The sequence below is a fragment of the Myxocyprinus asiaticus genome, chromosome 33 (assembly GCF_019703515.2).
Source record: "Myxocyprinus asiaticus isolate MX2 ecotype Aquarium Trade chromosome 33, UBuf_Myxa_2, whole genome shotgun sequence".
Taxonomy (NCBI): Eukaryota; Metazoa; Chordata; class Actinopteri; order Cypriniformes; family Catostomidae; genus Myxocyprinus; species Myxocyprinus asiaticus.
The window spans coordinates 8599417-8625213 of record NC_059376.1 but is presented as its reverse complement, the minus strand read 5'-3'; the positions used below and the strand labels follow the sequence as shown (position 1 = coordinate 8625213).

At 36.7% G+C, this 25797-nt stretch overlaps 1 protein-coding gene across 1 annotated transcript in view; it reads left to right on the top strand.

Moving 5' to 3' along the window:
- LOC127424667 (BDNF/NT-3 growth factors receptor-like) overlaps window positions 1-25500 on the top strand; it is an 80534-nt gene extending 55034 nt beyond the window's left edge. The window contains exons 12-17 of the mRNA XM_051670033.1: window positions 7132-7320; window positions 14780-14910; window positions 15035-15207; window positions 17746-17986; window positions 23099-23257; window positions 25315-25500. Of these exons, the coding sequence (XP_051525993.1) occupies window positions 7132-7320; window positions 14780-14910; window positions 15035-15207; window positions 17746-17986; window positions 23099-23257; window positions 25315-25500 (1079 nt within the window). The remainder of the gene's footprint in view (window positions 1-7131; window positions 7321-14779; window positions 14911-15034; window positions 15208-17745; window positions 17987-23098; window positions 23258-25314) is intronic.
- The last annotated feature ends 297 nt before the right edge of the window (window positions 25501-25797 follow it).

The window sequence follows — 25797 nt, the reverse complement described above, 5'->3', positions numbered from 1 at the left end:
GTTTCCTCGGACGGTCAAGTGAATATTCAGTGAGTCAGGTCCACTTGGCTGCAAAGCGAGTGCCACACAAAGACTTACTCATTCCATTGACTTTATGAATAACAATGCTTGTTGGGGACAAGTAAATACTTTGCGGCCATCCTTAGCATCTATTCTCAATCTGTCCGGGAACATCAGTGCAAAGTGACCTTCCATTGATGTAAGAGCTTCTTGCATTCCTTGAATTGGTCACGTTTCTCTCTTGTTAAATTCGTAAAGTCTGGGAACAAGAAAATGCTGTGGTTCTTCCAAGAAAGCCTTCCTTTTCTCCTCACCTCGTGGAACACGAGATCTTTATCGGATGATCTCAGAAATTTGGCCAGAATTGATCAGGGCCTGTCTCCCTCAGCGAATCTCAGAACCGGGACCCTGTGAGCTTGCTTGATTTCCAGCTTATGGCCTGTTATATCAAGCAGACTCAGGAAGAGCTCGTCTAGGAATTTCACCATATCTCGGCCTTCTTCATTCTCAGGAATTCCAATAATTCAGATGTTGTTTCGCTGATTACGATTCTCAAGGTCTTCCAACTTTTCCCAAACGTGCTGCAAATCTGCCTTGGTCGCTAGCGTGTTAGCTGCTAATTCCCTCTCCGATGACTCCAGATAATCAATCTGTTTCTCGACGTCCCCCATTCTTGTAGCCAACTCAGAGAATTTCATCTCCATGGCCGTGATTGATCGACGTATTACAACAAGATCCTCCAAGTCCACAACGACCTTCACCAGCATTGCTGACATGCTTGACAGTTGACGCTGAATCTTTCCCGCCGCACCGTCCAAATCGAGTCCCTGGTCTGCAGCCCTGTCTGAAGTATCAGCTTGAGCACGTAAGTGTCTTTTAATGTCTCCAGAGCCCGATGATTTTGAATTCTTTGACATATTGACTTCATAGAACAGTCAAGGAACAGAGTGTATCTAATCTCACCGGTTTATTACACAAAAAGTATTAAAAACTTGCAAAGTGTGCAGAGCTCGCCGTTCACACGTCCGACCCTCGCATGGCGCCACGCAACCTCTGATTTTTGCTTATTTTAAAGAAAAGGAGGGGCAAGTCAAAATACATTTTTGTGGTAATCAATATTATGCAACAAATGCTGTCAGTTGAGCTCAACTTGTACTGAACCCGGACTATTCCTTTAAGGTAACATCAGGGGTCAAGGTTTGACTGGTTAGTTTCAGCAGTTAGCCCCTGCTGGTAAATGCTGTAAGTACACCTTTATACTGGCAAAAACGTACAAGTTAAAACCTAAAAGTTTCTCCTAACATGATCACATGGAAAATTGACATGTTGTTTCCGAAAGTCCATGTACCCTGAAATCAAGCCGAATTACTGATAAGTGCCTAACCCTTATTAGACATTTGTGCATCAATTCAAACAGTAACACATTTTCTTCTAGCACAAACTCTGAAACATGGGATCTTGTTATCCCTTGGGGACCATGAAGTAATCACTCTCACTTAAAACAATGGTAAGTGACATCCGGAGGTTGCATTTTCAATCTAAAATTTCATTTTTACTCTACTGACAGTAAGGTGTAGGGTTGGTTTTTGGGTTTGGGTGAGTGGGTAATATTAAAAAAATACACATTCCTGGTAAATGTATTACGTCATTTGCAACTAAAAATACAACTCACTTTTGGTGCCACTCTGTTGACATTTCAGCTGTAAACTACTCACATGTATGGGACCTGGGTAGCTCAGTAGTAAAGCCGCTGGCTACCACCCCTGGAGTTCGCTGGTTCAAATCCCAGGGCGTGCTGAGTGACTCCAGCCAGGTCTCCTAAGCAACCAAATTGGCCCGGTTGCTAGGGAGGGTAGAGTCACATGGGGTAACCTCCTTGTGATCACTATAAGGTGGTTTGCTCTCAGTGGGGCGTGTGGTGAGTTGGGCGTGGTTGCTGCGGTGGGTGGCGTGAAGCCTCCACGTGTGCTGTGGCAGCTGGGATCTGTCCTCTGCCACCTGGACTGATGTAAGTCACTACACCATCATGAGGACTTAGTGTGTACATTGGGAATTGGACATTCCAAAATAAAAAATAAATAAATAAATAAAAAACTACTCACATGCCCAAATATTTAACAACACCTCCAGCTTTGGCCACTGGGAGAAGTGGTCAGAATTTCGGTAAGCACATACTGATTTCAGTAGCAGAACTTTCAACCAACTGTTAGTGAATTCACAGTGTGATCAGTCTGGTTTCTCAAATGATGTCCATTCAAAAGCAGTCACGTATTCTGGCATCTAAATTGCAACCGTTTAATTATATTATTTAAAATATATATTTGTTATATATTCCATACAAACCCAAACAAGAATCCAAACCAGTGTGTGACAGCTGATAATATTAACACAACAAAACTGTATTAGATTTATTATCATGTTTGAACAGAAAAATAGTGAATATAGATTTAAAGACAGCAACATGTCTATCAGAGTGTCGTTAATCTCAAGAGACCTTCAACATTCAATTACCTCTGGAACAGCAGGGAGAATCATTATAACAGTCTGACAGTCGTCCTGCCTCAAGCTCATGCACTGTAATGTCAGGACCCCTGGTCATCCCTGATTGTCTCTTCTTTCGTCTGCACGCCCTCTTCACCCTGACCAGACTGCAGTCTAACCCCTGTCGCTTAACTCCATTTGCAATGATTTTTTTTAGTGAGGACATGGAAAACAAGTACTTAAACCAAGGGTCAATCAATCATGCAGGCTATTGCCTATGGGTGTAGATTTTAATAAATATGTAAATACACAATAAAAAATTGCAATAATGCATAATGTGACCCCTTTTACATAAATGAACATACCACAACATTAAAACCACCTGCCTAATATTGTGTCGGTCCCCCTCGTGCCGCCAAAACAGTGCCAACCCGCATCTCAGAATAGTATTCTGAGATTATATTCTTCTCACCACGATTGTACAGAGCTGTTATCTGAGTTACCGTAGATTTTGTCGGATCAAACCAGTCTGGCCATTCTCTGTTGACCTCTCTCATCAACAAGGCATTTCCATCCACAGAACTGCCGCTCACTGGATGTTTTTTGTTTTTGGCACCATTCTGAGTAAACTCTAGAGACTATTGTTTATGAAAATCCCAGGAGATCAGCAGTTACAGAAATACTCAAACCAGCCCATCTGGCACCAACAATCATGTCACGGTCCAAATCACTGCGATACCATTTTTCCCCATTCTGATGATTGATGTGAACATTAACTGAAGCTCCTGACCCGTATCTGCATGATTTTATGCACTGCACTGCTGCCACACGATTGGCTGATTAAATAATCACATGGATGATGTCCATGTGTTGTTGGTGTCAGACGGGCTGGTTTGAGGATTTCCGTAACTGCTGATCTCCTGGGATTTTCACACACAACAGTCTCTAGAATTTACTCTGAAAACAGAAAACATCCAGTGAGGGGCAGTTTTGTGGTGATGCCTTGTTGATGATAGAGGTCAACAGAGAATGGCCAGACTGGTTCAAACTGACAAAGTCTACGGTAACTTAGAAAACCGCTCTGTACAATTGTGGTGAGAAGAATATCATCTCAGAATGCTATTCTGAGATGCGTGTTGGTGCTGTTTTGGCAGCACGAGGGGGACCTACACAATATTAGGCAGGTGGTTTTAATGTTGTGGCTGATCCATGTATTTATACTGGCACAATCCTCAAACCTCCATAGCGCACAACCTTCAGTAACCTGCGATCTTTTGCCCCATTATTACAGTGAGTGCCTTGATTCAGTCCTAGATGATGTCATAATGGCCTTGAAGATGGTGTTGGCATCTCTTTAAAAATTGTTCATTATTTGCAGAAACACTGATGGTGTGCCAGTAACAAGACGCATGGTTTTCTAGTAAATGTTCTGATCTGTAACATGCCATCAGACAGGTCATCAACATGGCCCGAGCTCCAATTTCCTGTTTTATTCTCTCAGATATACTATAAGTGAGGCTAATGCACCTCTGCCACAAAGATATCATTCAACATGCCACTGCTGATTGCAGCCAAACTAAAATAATGTGTCCTATCTGTTTCAGTTTCATTACTTTTGGTTGTCCTTGGCACTACAGTAGAAAATGTTTAAATGAGCACACTTCATTTCTTTTAGCTGTTTTCTTGTCTTTTATTCCTATAACAACAGAAAACTGGCACTTTTCATATAAATTCTTGATTAGATCCCCCTATTGTTTGCCCACATTGATGAGTTGTTTCTCAATTCTTTTCTCTGTCTTTATTTTCTCATGTTCTCCTATGAACTCCAACATGATCATTGGGGAACTCGACATGCTGCTACGAATGTTCCGGTACCCAGACATCGACCCCATTCTGCAGAGTTGTCCACACAAATGTCCACAAAGTGCACCAAAAGCGAGTTGTATTTTTAGTAAATAATGTAATTCAGTCAAAATGAATACATTTTTTATTAACTCTACCTCCTAACCCCACCTCCAGTCAAGTGAAAATGTAATTTGTACCCTAAAATGCAATTTCCGAATTGCGTTCGCCATTGTTTTTGAACTCCATTACTTCCTGGTTTCCATGGAACCAGAACCTGTGTATTAGAGTTTGCTTGCACAGTGTGCTATCAGTAGTGTTACACCCTGTCTACACCAGATGTGAGCGACAAAAGCAAATCACTATCATTAAAATCAATTATGCTGTCTACACTAGATGTGTAAGTCGTGTCGTTGCGTTGCGCCAACAGTAGACTCCCATTTTGCACTTCACACACTGGAGCTACTCCTGCCAACAAGACAAATAAACAGTTTAAAATGTTCGTTTCGACACTTCCAGTGTAGACAGCCTCAAGCCGCTGTGGCCAGGGCCGTTTCTAGGTATAGGCGAACTAGGTGGTCGAATAGGGCATCACCTGCTCGGGGGGGGGGGGGGGCAAAGAGGAGTCTGCCACAATCAACTAACTGTTACTGAATTCACAGTGTGATCAGTCTGGTCACCCCAACGGGGGCAGCAATAGGGATCTCACCTAGGGCACCAGAATGGTCTGAAACGACCATGGATGCGGCGGGACGCAACATTGCTTGTGTCCAGTGTACACAGGGTGTTAGAGAGAAATGTGATCATGCTTAAATTTACACAAAAAATGTCTAATGAGGGAAACTTGTCTGTAATTCGGTTAAATGGGGTTGATATCAGGGTGCATGCAACATGCAACGGAAGCAACATGACGATTTCATGTTTGATCATGTGGCACATGGCTCTGGGATTCTAAGTTGTGGCATTCTGCTGTCAATACTTTTTGTTTATTAAGCAGTAAACTTCATATAATAGACCCTTCACATTTCATTATAATTTAAAATCAAATCAATGTTTCATGTTTATTTTTTTTATTTTATTTTTTTTTTGGTGTCATAAGCAAGTTCAGTCATTATCCTTCGCTACATTTTGGGTTGCTGATCACCCTGTCAGCATTTATTTTGTTATAATGACCAGCTGACTGTGCATTATCTATTATAAACTGCCTGGCCAAAAAAAATAAAGTCCCCATTTGGATTTAAATAAGCAGATACTTAAGAGCATATGACTGGATCATTATTGTAGTGATTAATATGTTTCAGCTGGCAACAATTCTTTTAACCCTAACTGATGCAGTGTGTAGCTTCTCATTTCTTAAACAACCATGTCAGAAGATGTATCGGCACAGGAATATTCCAGGACGACAATGCCGAGATTCATCAGGCTCAGATTGTGAAAGAGTGGTTCAGGGAGCATGAGGAATTATTTTTACACATGAATTGGCCACCACAGAGTCCTGACCTTAACCCCATTGAAAGTCTTTGGGATGTGCTGGAGAAGACTTTACGGAGTGGTTCGACTCTCCCGTCATCAATACAAGATCTCGGCCAAAAATTTATGCAACTCTGGACGTTTATTTATTTATTTATTTATTTATTTATTTTTTGGCCTGGCAGTGTATGTACACTCTTTAATTATACTTATATCTAAGTCTGGCAATAAAAATTGGGAATACATTGCAATTTAAATAAAAAGTACTTATCTTTTTTATATTTATATATTGATTTAAAACAGTTTGAGCAACTTATAAAAGGGAGGCGCTTTCACCAATGATCAGAATATCATCTTACTTATGTAGAGCAAGGTTTTTTTTTGCTTAAGTATACAGTATATTACAAGGGAATAATTCTTGATGAATGTATTGCTAAAAATTAATGGAAGCTAAACAATTACACCCATGATGACAATTCTTTAGAATGTTTTGGGCTTTTTGGCTGTCTTTGGCACTTTCAAATGTTTTAAAGTGTACACAACTCATTTCATTGTGCTGCTTTCTCATGTTGTATTCCAATTAAAACAGAGAACTGGCACTCATCATATGAATTCTTGAGTGAAATGATGATTGATTTTAAACACTGATTGAGTTGGCATGGCTCATGTTCTTCATATGATACTACTACACCTACAGTACATGAGACCGGAAACCACACTGTTTTATTTATCCTTTATGATTATGTGAAAGACATTTGACTTTTGACTGGATTCGTGTCAGACTTTTCAAATGGGCTTGCTATCCCTGAGAGACCATGCACATTAATTTATTTTTTTATTATTATTATTTTTTTTTAAATAATTCTTATTATATTTATTTATTTTATTAACAGGACCTGGACAACTGAGGGAATTTTAAAACTGTAATTTCCAGACTTGTAAAAAAAAAAAAAAAAAAAAATGAAATGCATTTGCCAGTAAGATACAAAGTGGTCTTCCTTAAGGGGGACAGGGTCAGAGTGGCATCACATTATTACTAATTGAGACATACTATATGTTTACTAATAAATATGACCATTTAAATATTAATTTGGTGACAGGGATTTCTTTATTTATTATTGGTGCAACATTATAGGCCAGGGGATTGTTTATTTTGGCACTAGAGGTTACATTTTAACGTCAAAGGAGATTGAGGCAAAGAAATGTAGATATATCCAGTAAAACAGTGAAAAAATGCATTTTAATACCAGTATACTCCTGGTAGTATGGAGCAAAGTAAAGTTTTCAATAGCTCTTGTATATAGTGATTGTGAGGGTAAGTCTTTCTTTTTGACACAGGTCCTTCTTCAGTCATCAGTAATGACGATGACTCTGCCAGCCCTCTTCATCATGTGTCTAATGGCTCCAACACACCCTCCTCCTCTGAAATGAACGCAGACGCCGTCATCATCGGCATGACCAAGATTCCTGTCATAGAGAACCCGCAGTACTTCCGCAGCACAAGCAGTATGCTCAAATCTGACACCTGTGAGTCTTTCTGTCTGTCTGTCTGTTTAGAGCTTTGTGTCTTGATAAAATGTGATAACCAGCCTGATCTCATGAAAATTACTGTGGCAACATTTTTGCAAAATGGTATTATATGGTTGCTTACATGCATCATGGCAGTTCAGATGTGAAATGTCCACTGAGTGGTGCTAAAAGTGAGTTAAATTTGCTCCCAAACGGATTAGGTTTTTAGAGTTATTGCTCTATTGAGTTTTAAATAATAAAAAAACTCATCTCCCTTCCCTAAACCTTAAACCTAATCGATAATGTCATAAAAAGCAAAAGTGACATGAAAAATGCAATTGCTGAAGCAATCATATTATTTTGTGGTGCTTCTTTGACACATTCTGCTCACGTGTCAACTAGCGTGCTCTTCCGGACTCATACCCCAGTCCTTTGCATTTCAAGTGCAATGCTCTATCAGTTGAGCTACTGCACAATTTGATTGCATACGAACAAGTTTGTAAATGTAGTTGGTTATTTAATGCAAATGTTCAAATGCATCGCAATAGTAAAAGTGTTCTGATGTCATAAGATAGCATTGTGTAAGAGGGCAAAACGTAAGTGTTTATGAACTGATAATCTGCTGTTTTGCCTTTAAAATGTTTTGGGGTTGAAGGTTACGTGGCTGAAAGTCTAATAACAGCTTTAACTAGCAAATATCATTCACCAAAAAAATGTTTACAGAAAATGTCAAATATGCTTAATTGTCATGAAAATGATGTCACAATGTAAACTCTTCATGGTCCTAAATTAAGCTAAATTCTCTTTATGCAAAATATTATTTATTATTTATTTCTTTTTATTTTGGCAAGAAATCTGACCAAGACATGTTCTTGACTGGTTATGTAAGGTAAAACCTAGAAACGTTTGACGGATCGTTTAAAAGACAGGAATGTGGCCCACTTTGAGGATGTGGAAAGAACCGTGCCAGTTTAAAATCCAGTGGGAATATAGCAAATTGAATTTCCAAAACACAACTGGACCCACCTAAAATTCTCATGGGTTAATGGATGTGTCTGTTGCAGAAAATGTAAAGGTTTTTGTCACTTTCGCAAACCGTTCTTCCTCTGTCCTTGGATTTGCAATCAATGGATTTACAGCATTCTCTGACGCAGTGTAAACTCTAGTGTTTAGATGCTCTTAAGTTAGCACATATGCTTAAATAAACACCATCTTACAAATGCTTATTTTATATCCTCTGTACTTGCCTATCCTTTTTTGCTCTATGTTCTTTTCTTCCCCACTCTGGTTACTTTTAATATCGGGTTATGGTGTACAGTGAGTTACTGTAGATCGATGCCGCCTCATCATCTAGTGCTCACTAATGTAATCGGCTGACTGGCTATTTTTTCTTCAAAATAATTTTTTAATCACATTAAGGATAAATCTCCAAGAGCGTTGGGTCTGTTCACAATCTCCTCTCTCTCTCTATCTCATTCTCCCTCTCTTTATCTCTCTCTCTTCCCCTGCACACTAAATGGCTGATAAATCTGTTCTTATAACTGTACTGTCCACACTCTTTTAAGGGACATCTAAGTTGAGTTAAAACAGATCTTTTCTACCATTTCTGAGATTATCTTTAGTGCACTTTTATAAATTTCATCCTTTAATATCCGGTATTACAGGCATTCCTGCTTAAAACAAAGTTGAGAGCTGGTCTCAAACTTTGCTCAGATTTGCCAAGATACCAAAATCGGTAAAAGTCAGAGATTTCATTATGAACTCAAACATTTCTCATCAAATTTGAAAACCCAAGTGGTAGCCACTTTTTCTACAGCTCCACTGTATGTCAACAATTGTGTCATTTGGGTCTGATTTAATTTATCCTAACTCAGGAATGTTAGGCGAAACATCGGAGACAAAGGTGATACTTGAAACATACATGAGAAGAACTTCATATTTTCTGAGCTTTGAAAGAGCAACCTCAGAACACAAACATTTTCCTCTGGATTCTCACAAGAACAACCTAGTTGATCTTTATCTATCAGGCTTGCAAACCTGCCACTCATCTGAAATGGCTCGACTTTACCATGACTGAAGAATTGACATCTGTCAGGGTGTCTGTACTTATCAGATCACTTAGCTCTTCCAGCCAGCGCATGGTGTCTTTTATCACCGTAATGCTGACAATACCCATTTCCACACCTCAAGCCCCTTCTGCTTCCACATGAAAAAGCCATCCTCTTCGACTACTTGACCTTAATGATGATAACCCATATCTAATCATGGTGGTTGTGTGGTGTAGAGGTCAAAGCTCAGGGCTGGTTACCGTAAGGTTGCTGCTTTGAGTCCAGTAAGGAGCAAGACATGAGCCATTAGTATTTTGTCCTTGAGGGAGGCACCTCAGGTTGCTCCGAGGGATTGTCCCTGTAAAAAGTATACTGTATGTACTTGCCTTGGTACTCACTAATAATCTGCCTAAAAAAATGAACTGAAAGCATTGTCTTTGCAGTAAGTGCAAATAGTGGCAGATACTATTTGCACCCCTAACTAGATACTAATATTCAGTAAAAGGCATCACTGCAGCATGTTTATTGTGTGTTTTTAGAGTCCCACAGACACCCTACACCATCCCCTACCCCTAAACCTAACCCAACCTTCCCTTACAGAAATTAACCATGGTTTTACTACAGTAAAATTACATAGTATCACCAAGGTATTTTGAAGTAAAATCATTGTATTTTAAATTTAAAATGGTTACCATATTTCCACCATAGTATTGTAGTAACACCATGGTTAATTGCTTTCAACCTATGGCTTCCATCAAAAAACATGGTTACTACAATATTACTTTTTAAAACCATGGTTAATTTTACCCGAATCAAACCTTTCTCCTAACTCCCTGACCTTCACAATGACCAAATTACTGCGAGGGAATCAACATTTATATTAATTTGTATTTATTTTTATGAGCAGAATTAAAGGAATTATTAATAGTGGATAAAGGAAATAGGAAGGGGAAAAATGGGGCAAAAGGGGGAATCGAACCCGGGTCGTCCATACAAGAAAAACACATCCACTATTAAAACACTATTAAAGAGACCCTTGAGGGTGCAGTTTGTCTTTAATTTCTTTGCTTCCACCAGACTATTTGAGTGCAAATAGCTGCACTGTGTGGCAGATGCTATTTACACCTAATGCAAATAGTCACTCCAATTTTTTTATAAATATATGTATTTATTTAAAATTTATTTCATTTGAAAAGGTTACTGATGAACTTTCAAGAAATCATAATAACCCAGCTCCCACCTAATAAACCATGATATTTCTCTTTCAAAACATGTTTTTTACCAACCCTGTTATATTTAAAATGTTTTTGGAGTTGAATGTTACAGGGTTGAAAATCATTGAAAAAATATTGAAATGTTTAACGGTCTTAGCTTGCAAATGTCATTGCACATTATTAACTGTAAATTCTTGTACTTTCTTTCCTAAAACAGAGTTGAACGCTCTGAGGTTGTTAAATAATGGTAAATATATGCCTCTGTTGAAGCCATCAAGCCATCATGTTATTTCAGCTTCATAAAAAAAATTATGTATATTATCTCTATTCCTGATCAAGAACTATACTACCCATAATCCTAAACAGAGATCCACCAATCAGAGAAGTCATTGTAATCATGGAAATGAGAACCTGTTGGTATCCCTACACTTTCAAACTTCTTACATAAATGTATATATATATATATATATATATATATATATATATATATATATATATATATATATATATATATATACTTACAGTGCATTCAGAAAATATTCAAACCCATTCATTTTTTTCACATTTTGTTATTTGCAGCCTTATGCTAAAATGCTTTATTTTTATCTACACTCCATACCCCATAATGACAAAGCAAAAATCAGATTTATAATAACTTTGTAAGTTTATTAAAAAGAAAAAAACTGAAATATCACATTGACATAAGTATTCAGACCCTTAACTCAGTACTTAGTTGAAGCACCTTTTAGCAATTACAGCCTCAAGTCTTTTTGGGTATGATGCGATAAGCTTTGCACACCTGGATTTGCGGATTTTCTGCCATTCTTCTCTGCAGATTCTCTCAAGCTCTGTCAGGTTGGATGGGAACCATCTGTGGACAGCCATTTTCAGGTCTCTCCAGAGATGTTCGATTGGGTTCAAGTCCTGGCTCTGGCTGGGCCACTCAAGACATTCACAGAGTTGTCCATAAGCCACACTTGCGTTGTCTGGGCTGTGTGCTTAGGGTCATTGTCCTGCTGGAAGGTGAACCTCCGGCCCAGTCTGAGGTCCTGAGTGCTCTGGACCAGGTTTTCATTAAGGATATCTCTGTATTTTGCTGCGTTCAGCATTCCTTCAACCCTGACCAGTCCCCCAGTCCCTGCTGCTGAAAAACACCCCCACAGCATGATCCCACCACCATGCTTCACTGTTAGGATGGTATTGCGCAGGTGATGAGCAATGCCTGGTTTCCTCCAGATATAATGCTTGGAATTGAGGCCAAACAGTTCAATCTTCTTTTCATCAGACCAGAGAATCTTGTTTCTCACAGACAGAGTCCTTTAGGTGCTTTTTTGAAAATTCCAAGTGGGCTTTCATCTCCATCTGGCCACTCTGCCATAAAGCCCAGATCGGTGGAGTGTTGTAGTGATGGTTGTCCTTCTGCAAGTTTCTCCCATCTCCACACATGATCTCTGGAGCTCAACCAGAGTGACCATCTGGTTCTTGGTCACCTCTCTTACCAAGGCCCTTCTCCCCCGATTGCTCAGTTTGGCCAGGGGGCCAGCTCTAGGAAGAGTCCTGGTTGTTCCAAACTTCTTCCATTTAAGAATTATGGAGGCCACTGTGATATATATACTGTATATAATATTTTATGGGAAAACACTTTCAGAACCAAGACGACTGTAAAAACATGTGGGCACTGTTGCACTCTGTTGGGCTTGATGAGTGTTAACATAATGAAATACTGTTGAGGACTATGAAATAGGGATGTCCCCGATACTGGTATCGGTATCAGGTCCGTTACCACACTCATGAACTGGTACTCATACTCGTAAAAATGCTCAGATACCAAAAAGCAATATCATCTTATGTACGAATGTCATTATGTAAACATTCAGTGCACAAATTAAAATCAAGTTATGTCCTAGTGAGATTATTTAACTGCAAAAGCTGCGATTTAATGAGATAAATATACAGTATAGATTGCATGTCATTCAAATGTGAGCACTTGTGAATGTGTGCAGACAGTGTTGTGCTGATGCCAGTTGCTGCTCATACCTTTTAAAGCTCCTCTTTGGTTCATACAGGCAGAGTTTGAAACTAACACCCGCCAACCCACCAAATGCGAGTAAAAATTGGCTGTGATAGGTAACTCTGTCACTCTTACTAACCACTTTGGCGGGTGACGTTTTTTCAGGGTTTTCCCTGCATTGAAAATTCTGGGAATGTTGGTCAACTCAGAGCTGCTGCCGAAGGAAATTTAATTGTATTAATCTCGCGTTGAGTGCTTTATAAGCACTAAATATGCCTCTCATATCTTACACGTGCATCTGTGTGGGGCTAATGAAGCATGCTTTCGTGTGAACCGCTGCAGCACAGACCAGTGCGCTCCAGAGATAATATCGCATGAGCTCTGGAACAGCACAGAGCAAAACTTGCATGATTCAGTCGAGTTTCACTCGATATAGCTGCGGCCGACGGAGAACACAAAACTTATTTGACCCATTTGAATTATACAGTGAACATTCTAGTATAAAGTGCTGTATGAAGGAAGTCAGTCCTCTGAAACTGCTAGACATACATTGTAAACAGCACTGATGAGGTAAGGAGGAGACAAATACATCATTAGTTTTTAAAATACACATCATCATCCTTACTAACATATATATATATATATATATATATATATATATATATATATATATATATATATATTATATACTGTATATATTTTAATGCAGTAGCCTAACACTAATTGGTAACTTGCATAGATTGATTTTAAAACTATTAGGGCAAATCTATTAGACTTTAATTTTATGTCAACTGAGAAATTATTACAACTGTGATTTCTTAGTGACCTTGGAAAACCACTAGCCACAGTAGCACTCTGTTTGTAGCAGATGACAGTAGACAGAGTGCAAATTCACATTGCACGAGGCACATACATAGCACGAGGCACATACAGAGTACATATTATTTAATTAAATAGCAGAATTTTGGCGGTTTAATAATCACTTTGAGTCACGTAGGGACCGGCTTTTCCAAAGTGGGAAACTGCCATCATAAGGTCAGAGCTCCTTGGCCAAAACAACACAGAAACACTTCAAAATAAAAGCTCTGTCAAAATAAAAGCTACATTTATTGGAAAAAAGTATGACAGAAATATATCACTACTGTAAAGTTATGTAATATTCACTGTAATACTACTACTACTACTACTACTAATAATAATAATAAATCATTAGTAATTGTATTATACTTAAGCAGTATCTAGCATCTGTGATGCCCTGTTATGCAGCACTTTCTTTGACAAAATATAACTCCAATGTTTTATTTTGGCTTGTGCTGTGATGTTCTTTATATAAGCACTTCATTTGATAAAAAATAATTCAATATTATGTAATGAATTCATTTATTTAAACACAATTTTGATGGGGGGCCTGGGTAGCTCAGTGGTAAAATACGCTGGCTACCACCCCTGGAGTTTGCTAGTTCACTAGTTCGAATCCCAGGGCATGCTAAGTGACTCCAGCCAGGTCTCCTAAGCAACCAAATTGGCCCAGTTGCTAGGGAGGGTAGAGTCACATGGGGTAACCTCCTTGTGGTCACTATAATGTGGTTTGTTCTCGGTGGGGCACATGGTGAATTGAGCATGGTTGCCACAGTGGATGGCATGAAGCCTCCACACATGCTATGTCTCCTTATCACAAGCCACGTAATAAGATGCACAGGTTGACTGTCTCAGACATGGAGGCAACTGAGATTCGTCCTCCACCACCCAGACTGAGGCAAATCACTATGCAACCACGAGGACTTAGAGCACATCGGGAATTGGGCATTCCAAATTGGGAGAAAAAGGGGAAAAATCCAAAAAAATAATAATAAAAAAATAAATAAAACACCATTTTGATGATAACATTTAAATAATCTATTGATATGGAGTTCAGAAAAAACAAAACAAAAATCAGGTTTCAGACTCGGTATCAGCGAGTACCAAAAATGAAGTCTCGGTATTCGTACTCGTACTCATTCTCAAAAAAATGGTATCGGGACATCCCTACTGTTAATGCAACTCTGTTTGAACCATGTGGCAACATTTTTTGTGATGCAATACCCTTAAAAATTATGTCAGAGAAATTAAACCATTATTATAATAAAACAGAGTTAAATCTTTATATATAAAAAATCTTTATATAATATAAAAGAGTTAAATGTAAATATAATTTTTTTTGGCAGTTGTTCAACATATTAAGAGACACAACATAGTGCTGAAGAGAGAGCTAGGAGAAGGAGCATTTGGGAAAGTGTTCCTGGCCGAATGCTACAACCTGTCCACAGACCAGGAGAAGATTTTAGTGGCTGTCAAGGTAAAAGTTTAAAGATGGTGGGCTGTTCAATTTAGTCAAAACAACGTTAGTGTAAGTGAAGTTTGTGATAAATGAAGGTTGTTAGTACACTTTTTGTATTTGTTTGTGCCCTCTGTGCTTGCAGACTCTGAAAGAGGCCAGTGAGAATGCCAGGAAGGACTTCCATCGCGAGGCGGAGTTGTTGACTAATCTGCAGCACGAGCACATTGTCACGTTCTATGGCGTGTGTGTGGAGAACGATCCCCTCATCATGGTGTTTGAGTACATGAAACACGGCGACCTCAACAAGTTCCTCAGGTATGCCTGCCTGGATCTGTGTGTTTGTATTGGAATCCAATGGTGCTTGGTCACATCCTTTCTCTAATTTCTTTGTCCTTGTAAGATGATATTTACACATAATTTTTCATGTATTAAAAATTTGACACTAGCAAAAAGGAAATGAGCAAATCAACTTGTAGGATTTTCAGTGTACAAAGCCAGTAGGGTAAGAGTAGGGTAAAAATCACATTTAATTTCTTCAGAAAGAAATTTATTTTTAATGATACCGTATAAATCTTTCAAGACAGACCTTCATAGAGCTAAAGGTTTTTAAGCAATGTTGTATGCATCTGTGAAAGCCTCAAGTCAGTGTGATTTTGGCTTTATATAAAAATAAATAAAAAAATAAATAAAAAAAATCATGTTTAATCACTGAATACTCAGTAAAGAACAACACTACCCATAATCCTGACAAAAGATCCACCAATCAGAGAAGTTGTGTTACCATAAAAATGAGAACCGCTGCAAAAAATGAAGCCTTGCGAATGACGTAATTGATCTACAGTAAAAAATTAAATCCTGTAAAAAAAAAAAAATTTTTTTATATGGGTATGATTTTTAATGCTTCCTTTTAAATCTGTAAAGACAGACCTACCGTGAGGTCCTTGGTTATTAATCGATGGTATATGCTTCTGTTTAAGCCATCAGTCTGTGTAATTTCAACTTCATTTAAAAATATATATATTATTGCGTTAAAGTGCACCAAAAGAGCTCTGCAGTGATCGTCCACTCCCATGAAGAACTGCGAATTATAATATATATATTTTTGGAATAAACTTAAAATATATTGATTCTGTACTTTTAATCAACAACTTTAAATCAATAGTTGTATATTTTTCCATTGTTTTTAATTTGATGGCATCATTTGCAATGCTTCATGGGATTGTAGTTCATTTCCTCTTTAGAGAAGTTAAGTGCACAGACTTGTACCTTTATCTTTTTGTCCGGATTTCAAATTTTTATTTATTTATTTTTATTTTTTTTGGGTGCTTCAACTCAAAGTTTGTAGTGTTGTGATTCACCTCGGAGCTGGTTGGTTTGGTTCATGGCTTAGAACTTTTTTTAGAAAGGATTTGATGAAATCCCTGTGCAAGAAATAAATGAGAAAAATACTTCCGGAACCAAGTCGGCTGAAAAAGTGGGTACAAATGTGGTGCTCTATTAAAGGGATAGTTGACCCAAAATGCAAATTCTCTCATTATTTACTCACCCTCATGATATCCCAGGTGTGTTTGACTTTCTTTCTTCACCAGAACACATTTGAAGAAAAATAGAAAAATATCTCAGATCAGTAGGTCCTTAAATTGCAAGCGGATGGAGATTTCTCTTTTGAATCTCCAAAAATCACAGACAGTCAGCATAAACATCATCGATGCGAATCCAGCTGTTAAATTAAGTTAAACATTGATCTTTTTTCGCACCAAAAACTTTAATTTAACAGCTGGTGTCGTTTGGAGGATGTTTATGCTGACTGTCTGTGATTTTTGGAGCTTCAAAAGAGAAATCTCCATTCACTTGCATTTAAGGACCTACTGAGCTAAGACATTTTTCTATTTTTCTTCAAATGTGTTCTGGTGAAGAAAGAAAGTCATCCACACCTGGGATATCATGAGAGGGAGTAAATAATGAGAGAATTTTCATTTTTGGGTGAACTATCCCTTTTAAGATGGTCCTCTAAAACAACTTGCAGTAAATGTTTGAGTATATATTAATACTTTGATTTAATATTTTTACAAATTTGGATTTAAACTTCAAATATTGTATTTTTTATACTTATGATCAATTATATTGAGTCAATAGTTTTTGTAAGATCGTTTTTTTCATGTTATTTACATGAGTAGTTTATTAGAAAGTAAAGAATTTAAGAATTTTTCTTGAACCTTTGACCTTTTCTGATTTTCAAAAACTTCTTTGCTTCAGATCAAAGATTGTAAGGTTGTAATTCATCTCGGAGCTGGTTGGTTTAGTTTTAGAATTCCCTATGGAGAAAATGAATGTAAAAAACTTCCGGAACATAATCCCTTTTGTGATCTGTTTGAACTTGTCATTGGTAAACACAGTCTCTCTGAAACTCAAATGACCACTCTAAAGGTTACAAGATTCTCAAGGCACCATTTGGGCTTCCGCAGAGTCCACACTCGCAGAAACCTCTGGAGAACCTCTACACAATCTTTCATTTATCTGAGAAACTTACTCTTAGTTCCTGCAATAACTCTAAAGACTATCAACAGTTCATGCAGTAACCCTCATCATAATGGAAAGGTCTCAAGGCTCTTGAAATATATCTTGAAATTCTTTAAGTACAAAAACACAATATTTTAGACTCCTTTAAAGGGTTCCTAGAGCTTCTCCAGAGGGTTCTTCTGCCAGTGTGGCATGTGAGGAACCCAAGATGGTGCCTCAAGTATCTTTTAATTCTTACAGTTTTAGGATGTTAATGGCTGAATACTCATTTTAATTTGGATTCTTGACACTAAAATGGAGGTTAGTTGATTGACTCACTCTACCCCTCTGCAGGGCTCATGGTCCTGATGCTGTGCTGATGGCTGATGGACAGGTACAGCAGCAGGCAGAACTCACTCAGTCTCAAATGCTGCATATTGCGCAGCAGATCGCCGCAGGTATGGTGTATCTGGCCTCCCAGCACTTTGTACACAGAGACCTGGCCACACGAAACTGCCTTGTCGGGGAAAACCTGCTGGTGAAGATTGGAGACTTTGGAATGTCCCGAGACGTCTACAGTACAGATTACTATCGGGTAAGCATTGCTATCTTGTCACAGTTGCTGCAAAAAGCATTTAAACACTTAATTTACACTTTAAAATGTGTGAATGGCAATAACAAAATATCAAACCAAATGGCATCTGCAAACAAATGCTGCTAGAGCTTTTCTCTGAACTAACAGTTACTTTTAACCAGCTGGTGTCAAGGTGATTTTAGTGGATGTATGAAGTCAGTTCCCCAGTGTCACAGCAGAGTTACCACAGGTGCAGTTCAGCACATTCTGAACGCTATACCTATTGTTTTATCATTTAAAATGTAACAAACTTAATTTTGTGACATGTTTTGTTACAAGTGTGCTTGTGCTATCTTTCTTTAAAATAAATGCCACTTGGTTTGATGTTTTGTTATCTAATACAATGACATTTTTATGTGTGTCTTAAGCATCCAAATACTTTTTGGGGCTATTGTACATCAGTGACCATACCAGAGTTGGCTAATATTAGCTTTATAAAAATACATTAAAAATAATTATAATAACAATAATTTCTTCTTATTATTGTTATTTATAATAAAATAATAATATTGATAATAATAATAATTATTATTATTATATTTGTATAATCTTTTACATTTATTTTTTGTTATTGCTTCTTTGGCAGGTTACAAAATTATCGATCAGCTTTCCATCTTTCTACTGTACATTGTAATGTCTTGATGCATGGTCTCATTAATTGGTCAGAACAACAACAACAACAAATAATAATAATAATAATAATAATAATAATAATTATTATTATTATTATTTTACTGTTGCATCCAAACCCTCACTACATAGTCATAAATCCTTAAACCCAGATGATAGCATTAACTTAAATTCTGTAACTTTCCATTAGTTGTAAATTAATCCTGTCTTTACAAGGACACTTAAAAGTCAGTATTCAAATCTCGTTGCCAGTATACATACAAATCAATATGCTTCTCATGTTCTTTGCTCCATTCGTATCATTGAATAGTAGCTATTTGAGCACCTTGACCGTACCAGCTCCCTTCCTCTATGATGTCAGCAGAATTTCAGCGTGTGTGTGTGTGTATGTGTGTGTGTGTCCCGTCAGTAAGTCTCTCTCAGATGAGGAGTCGGGGAGGAAGGTGGCGTGGGAACAGGAAAGAGGGGTTACTATGGCAACAGCAAAGAAAAAGAAGAGAATGCTTGCGCCATCAGACAGAAACTGAAAAAGTCATTAAAGTACACTCATTAGTATTCACCTCCATATTCAACTTGAGGGCAGACCATGTGAGAGAGAGAGAGAGAGAGAGAGAGAGAGAGAGAGAGAGATGCCTAATTTAGGGGAACAGAGTAAAAATGAAGGGAAATATAAAGAATAATAATGATAGGAAAGGAAGAAATCTAATCCTACACGGCAAAAAAAACAAACAAAAAAAAACAAAAAGTTTGTTCCAAATTTTCCTTATTATGTGAAAACAAAAGGAGATGTTGTGCAGAATGCTCGGGACTGACATCTGTAGTCACCATTCATTTTTATCCATTCCATTCACCATTTAATCATTATCACAGCATTTGTCAATCTTTGTTAATGTTAGTTTATAAAAATACAATTGTTCATTATTAGTTCGTGTTAGTTGATAGTGCATTAACTCATGTTAAAAAACACAACTTTTATTTTAAAAATGGATTAGTATATGTTGAAATTAACATTAACCAAGATTAATAAATGCTGTAAAAGTATTGTTCATTGATAGTTCATGTTAAATAATGTAGGTAACTAATGTTAACAAATGGAACCTTATTGTAAAGTGTTACCACATTAACTTAATATCTTAATATCCAATGTTATTTTGTAAATTACAAGTAAATTTATCCTGTTTTATGAATATTTAAATATTTTTACTGGAAAAAACAAAACAAAAATGATTGTGGTTATGAACATTGTTTTTTGCAGCGTACACTGTATGGCAGAAATGCAGGGAACATTTGGAAAAGAAACTGACATTAATGTATTGTTTGACAGCATGTTGTGTCCTTCTGTTGGTCCATTGATATTCTGCATGATTCATCCAAATGACAGAAATGTGGGTTGAATGTTTATATATGAAAAGATGAATTAGATAACACTCTTCACTGACAGCTGTGCCAGTAAGTTCATTCATTCATTTATCTCTGAATACTGATGAATATCATGACACACATCTCAATCTCATGAGCCTCTACTGAGATTCAAAAGCAGGTCAGTAGATGTGTGTGTGTGTGTGTGTGTGTGTGTGTGTGAGTACACCATTGATTAGCCCTATAGAACATCAGTTTCCATAGAAACAGCTGGTCAGATGAAGCAGTGGCTGATGGGCGGAGTTATGTTGCGAAAACATGTTGCGTAACCACAGAATTCAGGCACTTCATAACATTCTTATGAAGTCATTTCTGTACATTATAATCACAACTTGAGACTTAATAAACATAGTTGATAATCCTCATAAAGTTTTGTGAACCTCTTTCACTTGTTTTCTAGTCTTTCTGAGCTAAACCTAATTCTTCGAGTACAATGTGTTGACCGTCATTCAGTTCTGTTATATTTATCGACTTGTATCTTAAAACACAACCAAGACGCTTCCCAAGCTATACTACAATTTACTCATAATTTAAAGTTGCCGGTAACACTTTATGATAAGGTTCTATTCGTTAATATTTGTTAATGCATTAGGTATCTTCAGCTAACATAATTAAACAATTCTTTTTACAGGATTTATTAATATTGGTTAATGTTAATTTATAAATATTCTATTGCTAATTGTTAGCTCATGTTAGTACATAATGCATCAACTAATGGTAACATTTACAACGTTTAATGTAAAAAAATGCATTAGTACATACAGTATAAAAATCAACATTAAGATTAATAAATGAAAAGTATTATTCACTGGTCATTCAATTAATTATTGTGGTGGTAACTATTGTTAATATATACAACCTTATTGTATAGTGTGACTTAGTAGTAAAATTACAGCAAAATTAATGATAATCTCTGCTGTTTTGAAAAATGAATACATTTATCACATTTACACACATCCTTTTACATAAATTCAATGTAGTTCTACAATGTAGCTACTTTTTGTTAGTAAATTGTAGTGCAGAAAGCTACTTTTGCAATAATGAAGTAACAATTAGCAATATATTCTTGCAGCATTTATTCATCTTGATTCATGTTAATTTATAAAAATACCACCGTTCATGGTTCGTTCATGTTAGTTCATATTGCACTTACTAATACAGTATACAACTTTTAATTTAAAAAATGCATTAGTATATGTTGAAATTAACATCACTAAAAAGTGAAAAGTTTTTTGTTTATTGTTAGTTCTTGTTAACTAATTAAGTTAATAAATTTTAATGTATACAACCTTATTTTAAAGTGTTACAAAGTTGTTAAGTTACAGCAAAATTAATGCAAAAGTGGTCTGTCACACTTCAAGTAACAAATAAAAAGTAACTAACTACATTTAAGCTAATGATATGATAGAATGGAATTATATATATAATTTGTCAAGCAGTAGTGTTTATCTGACACAAAAACAACAGTTCGTGTGGCTGTAAAGCTGTGTGCGGAACACAGTGTGTCATAAAAACAGTAATGTAGTGGGCCTGTTACTGGAAAAGCTACAGAAAACAATTTTAAAAACAGTTGAACTACTGTACTGTTGTACTGAATAATTTAGTTAACTTTGTATCATTGCAACTTTTAGTTGGTCACTCCCCAATACAGCTAGTTAACTCTTCTGAAATAGCACCCTGGAGTAGCATCTTATTCACCAGTACAGTCATGGTTTGTTTGGGGACCTTCATGCTGGTTTTGGTTGGTCAACAATCTTGACAATGCTGGCAAAACTGGTCTACCTGCAACAATAACAGCCTAACCAGCTTGTGCCAGTAACAGACCAGCATTGCCCCAGGTAAGACAACCTTGGAATTTAAGATGGTGCAGTGGGATCTAAGCTGTTTTTTAGCAGGATGTTGTTGTTGTGTGTGTGTGTGTGTGTGTGTGTGCGTGTGTGTGTGTGTTTGATTGCTTTTCAGAGAGGTTTCTAATAGTGCATTTGTAGTAGAGCACTTTTTAAGTGACCCTTCCAGTCTGCAGCTCCACTATGGGACAAGTGAAAAAGCCTAAAAGCATTTGACCTTAATATTTGATGAGTCCAGTATGTTAAACTAATTAATCTGAGACTAATCCACATACTGGACCACAATCTTATAATTAATATTTCAGAAGCAGCGCATTATGGAGAGAGCTTATAAATGAAATGATTGGTTTTGGGGTTGAGCTCTAGGCCAGACCAACTCCCCGAACTTACAGCATCCAAATCCAGAGAGGGAAAACGTAAGGCACTACCTGAAGTCTGAACTGGAAATACTGTCAGCGTTTGACAGAGAGCTCTTTGGATTGAACAATGCTCCTGTATCTAACAAACTCTAGCTCTATAGAACTTGTCCATTAGTGTTTGCCAGACACTGGGGTTTTGGTTGTGGAGTTACTTGATTTTTTTAATGGATCTTCTGATTTGTGCAAACACACCTTTTTATGTTAACTTGATGTCTTCAAACAAATTCAATATTGTCATTTTTCAGAGTCATTCCATTTTTTCCATTTATATTCATCATTTTTGCTACTTTTACTGGCCATTTACATGCACAATCTTATACAGATTATTCACTTTACAATAGAGTTTTATTTGTTAATATTAGTTAACTACATTAGTTAACATGAACTAACAATGAACAATACTTTTACATCATTTATTAATCTTGGTTAATGTTAATTTCTACATGCACTAATACATATACATATAGTATAATGTATTTTTATAAACTTTTTATAAACTAATATTAACCAAGATTAATAAATGTGAAGAAAAAAAATACATCAGCACTGTTAGTTAATGATACCTAATGCATTTACTAGTGAGAGAAAGGACAGGAAATTTAGTGGACAATGGGATCAGAATATGTCGCAAGCCAGATTCGGACTTGCTTTGGCCACATGAGCACCATGGCTGAATGTTTTGGTTTACAGTAATAGCTAAGCCACAGCTCCAGTTAGTTACTCCTGACTACATGTGTTGATGTGTTTGACATGTGTAGGTGGGAGGTCATACCATGCTGCCGATCCGTTGGATGCCACCAGAGAGCATCATGTACAGGAAGTTCACCACAGAGAGTGATGTGTGGAGTTTGGGAGTGGTGCTGTGGGAGATCTTCACCTATGGGAAACAGCCATGGTACCAACTCTCAAATAATGAGGTAAACACACATTAAACTTCTACACACCAGCTAGCTTTCTGCATAACTCTTAATCGTTGTTTGTGTCATATGCATAACACTGTTGATGCTGAAAAATGTCTGTTTTTAGTCCCCCCCCCCCCGACCCCAGCCCTTGTTTCATTCTTTAATGCACATTTTAAAAACGATAAGTAACACTTTTTATGAAGCCAATATTTATAATGCATATGCATTTGCAATGTCTCATAATAAACATCATAATTAACTTCTCATATAAAACAGTAACCACGAGTAAAATACATTATAACACTAACGTACTCATAGTTATACCTTAGAGTATAATGTATTATAACATGAACATTGAACAAATAACATGAACATTATAACAATCAAATTTTATCTGCAGACGCTATAATGTAGCCTATTATATAAGTGTTTATAAGACATTACAAGTCAAGCATGTAAAATGCTTATTATATATTTTCATATATTTGCAATTATAAATTGCATTTGAAATGTTCTTAATGTCTCAAAATGTACTATGTAAATGTGTGTTCCATTATATTCAGTGCATTTTTAGAACTTCAATTGTATAATATTATAATGTATTATAACTGTATAGTTATAATTAATTATGAGAAGTTGTAGCATATTAAAAGGGTTTTTATGAAACATTATAAGTGCATTTTAATGTAGTTTTAATGCCTTTACAATGTATTATAAATATGGGCTTCATAGAAAGTGTTACTGTTTTGGTTGGCTGTGATTTGTCACTTCTTGAAGTACTTCACTTTCAGAGAAGACAAAGTACAAATTGATTCTGGAAACTTGTCACTTCACTCCTGATTACATCATATTGGTCTATTTTATCAAATACTTCTACAGGACAGTGCTGAGGAAGATACTTTGAAATGGTTGCTTTCCTAGAGACATGCTACAGACAAACTATTCAAAAAAGTACAGTAGTTAACTACTGATAAAGTAGTTAACTACATGGCAAGTTACTATAATGAAAATTAGCTAACAACACTGAAGCTATGTAAAGAAGAAAATATTTTAAATGTATAACAATTAGATATATGTATGTATAACAATCACCTGATATAATCATCATCTATATTTAATTATGGTGACATTAAATTATAAGTTTATATGCATAAAAATACATAATTTGCTTCAAAAAGAAGGCAAAGTCTCTTTAAGGCTGTGCAGGGGCTCAAGTGAATCAGTGAATCATTTATGTGAACTAGTTCATTTACATGAACTGTCCAAACAAACTGACTCTCTAAAATGAATTGGAGTTTCCAATGCTAAATATAAGTGAATTATGTTAATCGGTTCATTTACATGAACTGTCTGAAAGAACCGATTCACTTAAATGATTTGTTTTTTTCAGCGCTACATGAGAGAGAGAGTGGACGGTTTAGTTGAGCACGTTTGACTCACTCGGCTTGATTGCTGCGTTCGCAATTCAATTTTTACAGTAGAAATAGACCGATAATCGGTTTGACCGATATTTTTAACCGATATTTACACTTTTCCACTTAATAAAGTTATTGGTTCTTTAATATTGCATTTAACAATAAAGTTGGATACAAAAGACTTTACATTTTATATATTAATTTAATTGCAACTAAAACTAGTCAAATTAATTATTTGTAGACTGTCTGCAGTTTTAGTTTTGTAAAGCAGTTCGTCAGAGGTTAGTGATAAATGATTAAGTTGTCAATGTGTCTAAAAGCAGAAATAAAACAAGAATTAAAAATCGGTTATAAATATTGTTATCGAACACTTAAACACAATATTAATCCAATAAAAATAATAAATAAGTTTCGGATCAGGCATTAAAAACTAATATTGGTTAATCTCTAGTTACTAGAAAATGTTACTTTAGCTTGTTACTGGAAAAGCTACACTATTGTGAAACAGCTGAACTACTGTCATGCTACTGAAGTTATTAGCGTTGCTTATTTTAGTTTATCTACTCCCAAACACTGTTAAAAGGAGCTCCACTTAGGCTGACAATTTCTGATTTACATGAGAACACTTCACTCACTTTGACCCCTTCTTCTTTGTAGGTGATTGAGTGCATCACCCAAGGACGTGTACTGCAACGGCCCCGCACCTGTCCGAAAGAGGTGTATGACTTGATGCTGGGCTGCTGGCAAAGAGAGCCGCACACTCGACTCAACATCAAAGAAATCCATATCCTGCTCCTCAACCTGGCCAAGGCCTCACCCGTGTACTTGGACATCCTGGGATAAGAGCAAACGTGTGGACCACCCCCCCCCCCCGCCCCTTCACATTCCTCTCTTATCCAGCTTCAAATCCTCCCTTGTTCTCCTCCTCGTCCAAAGCTCAATGTAAATGTCTAGATACATTGGCAATTGGATCTTTTACATTGTGACTATGAATACTGTATTTATGAAGAAAAAAGGATGGAATGGAAGACATGCACTGAGCTGACCATAGTTTGGTGTACTGAGAACAAAATCCACGGTTGACAGTCCTCAACTTTTGGACCAAGTGAACTCATTGCATACTCAAAAAGCTTTTTGATG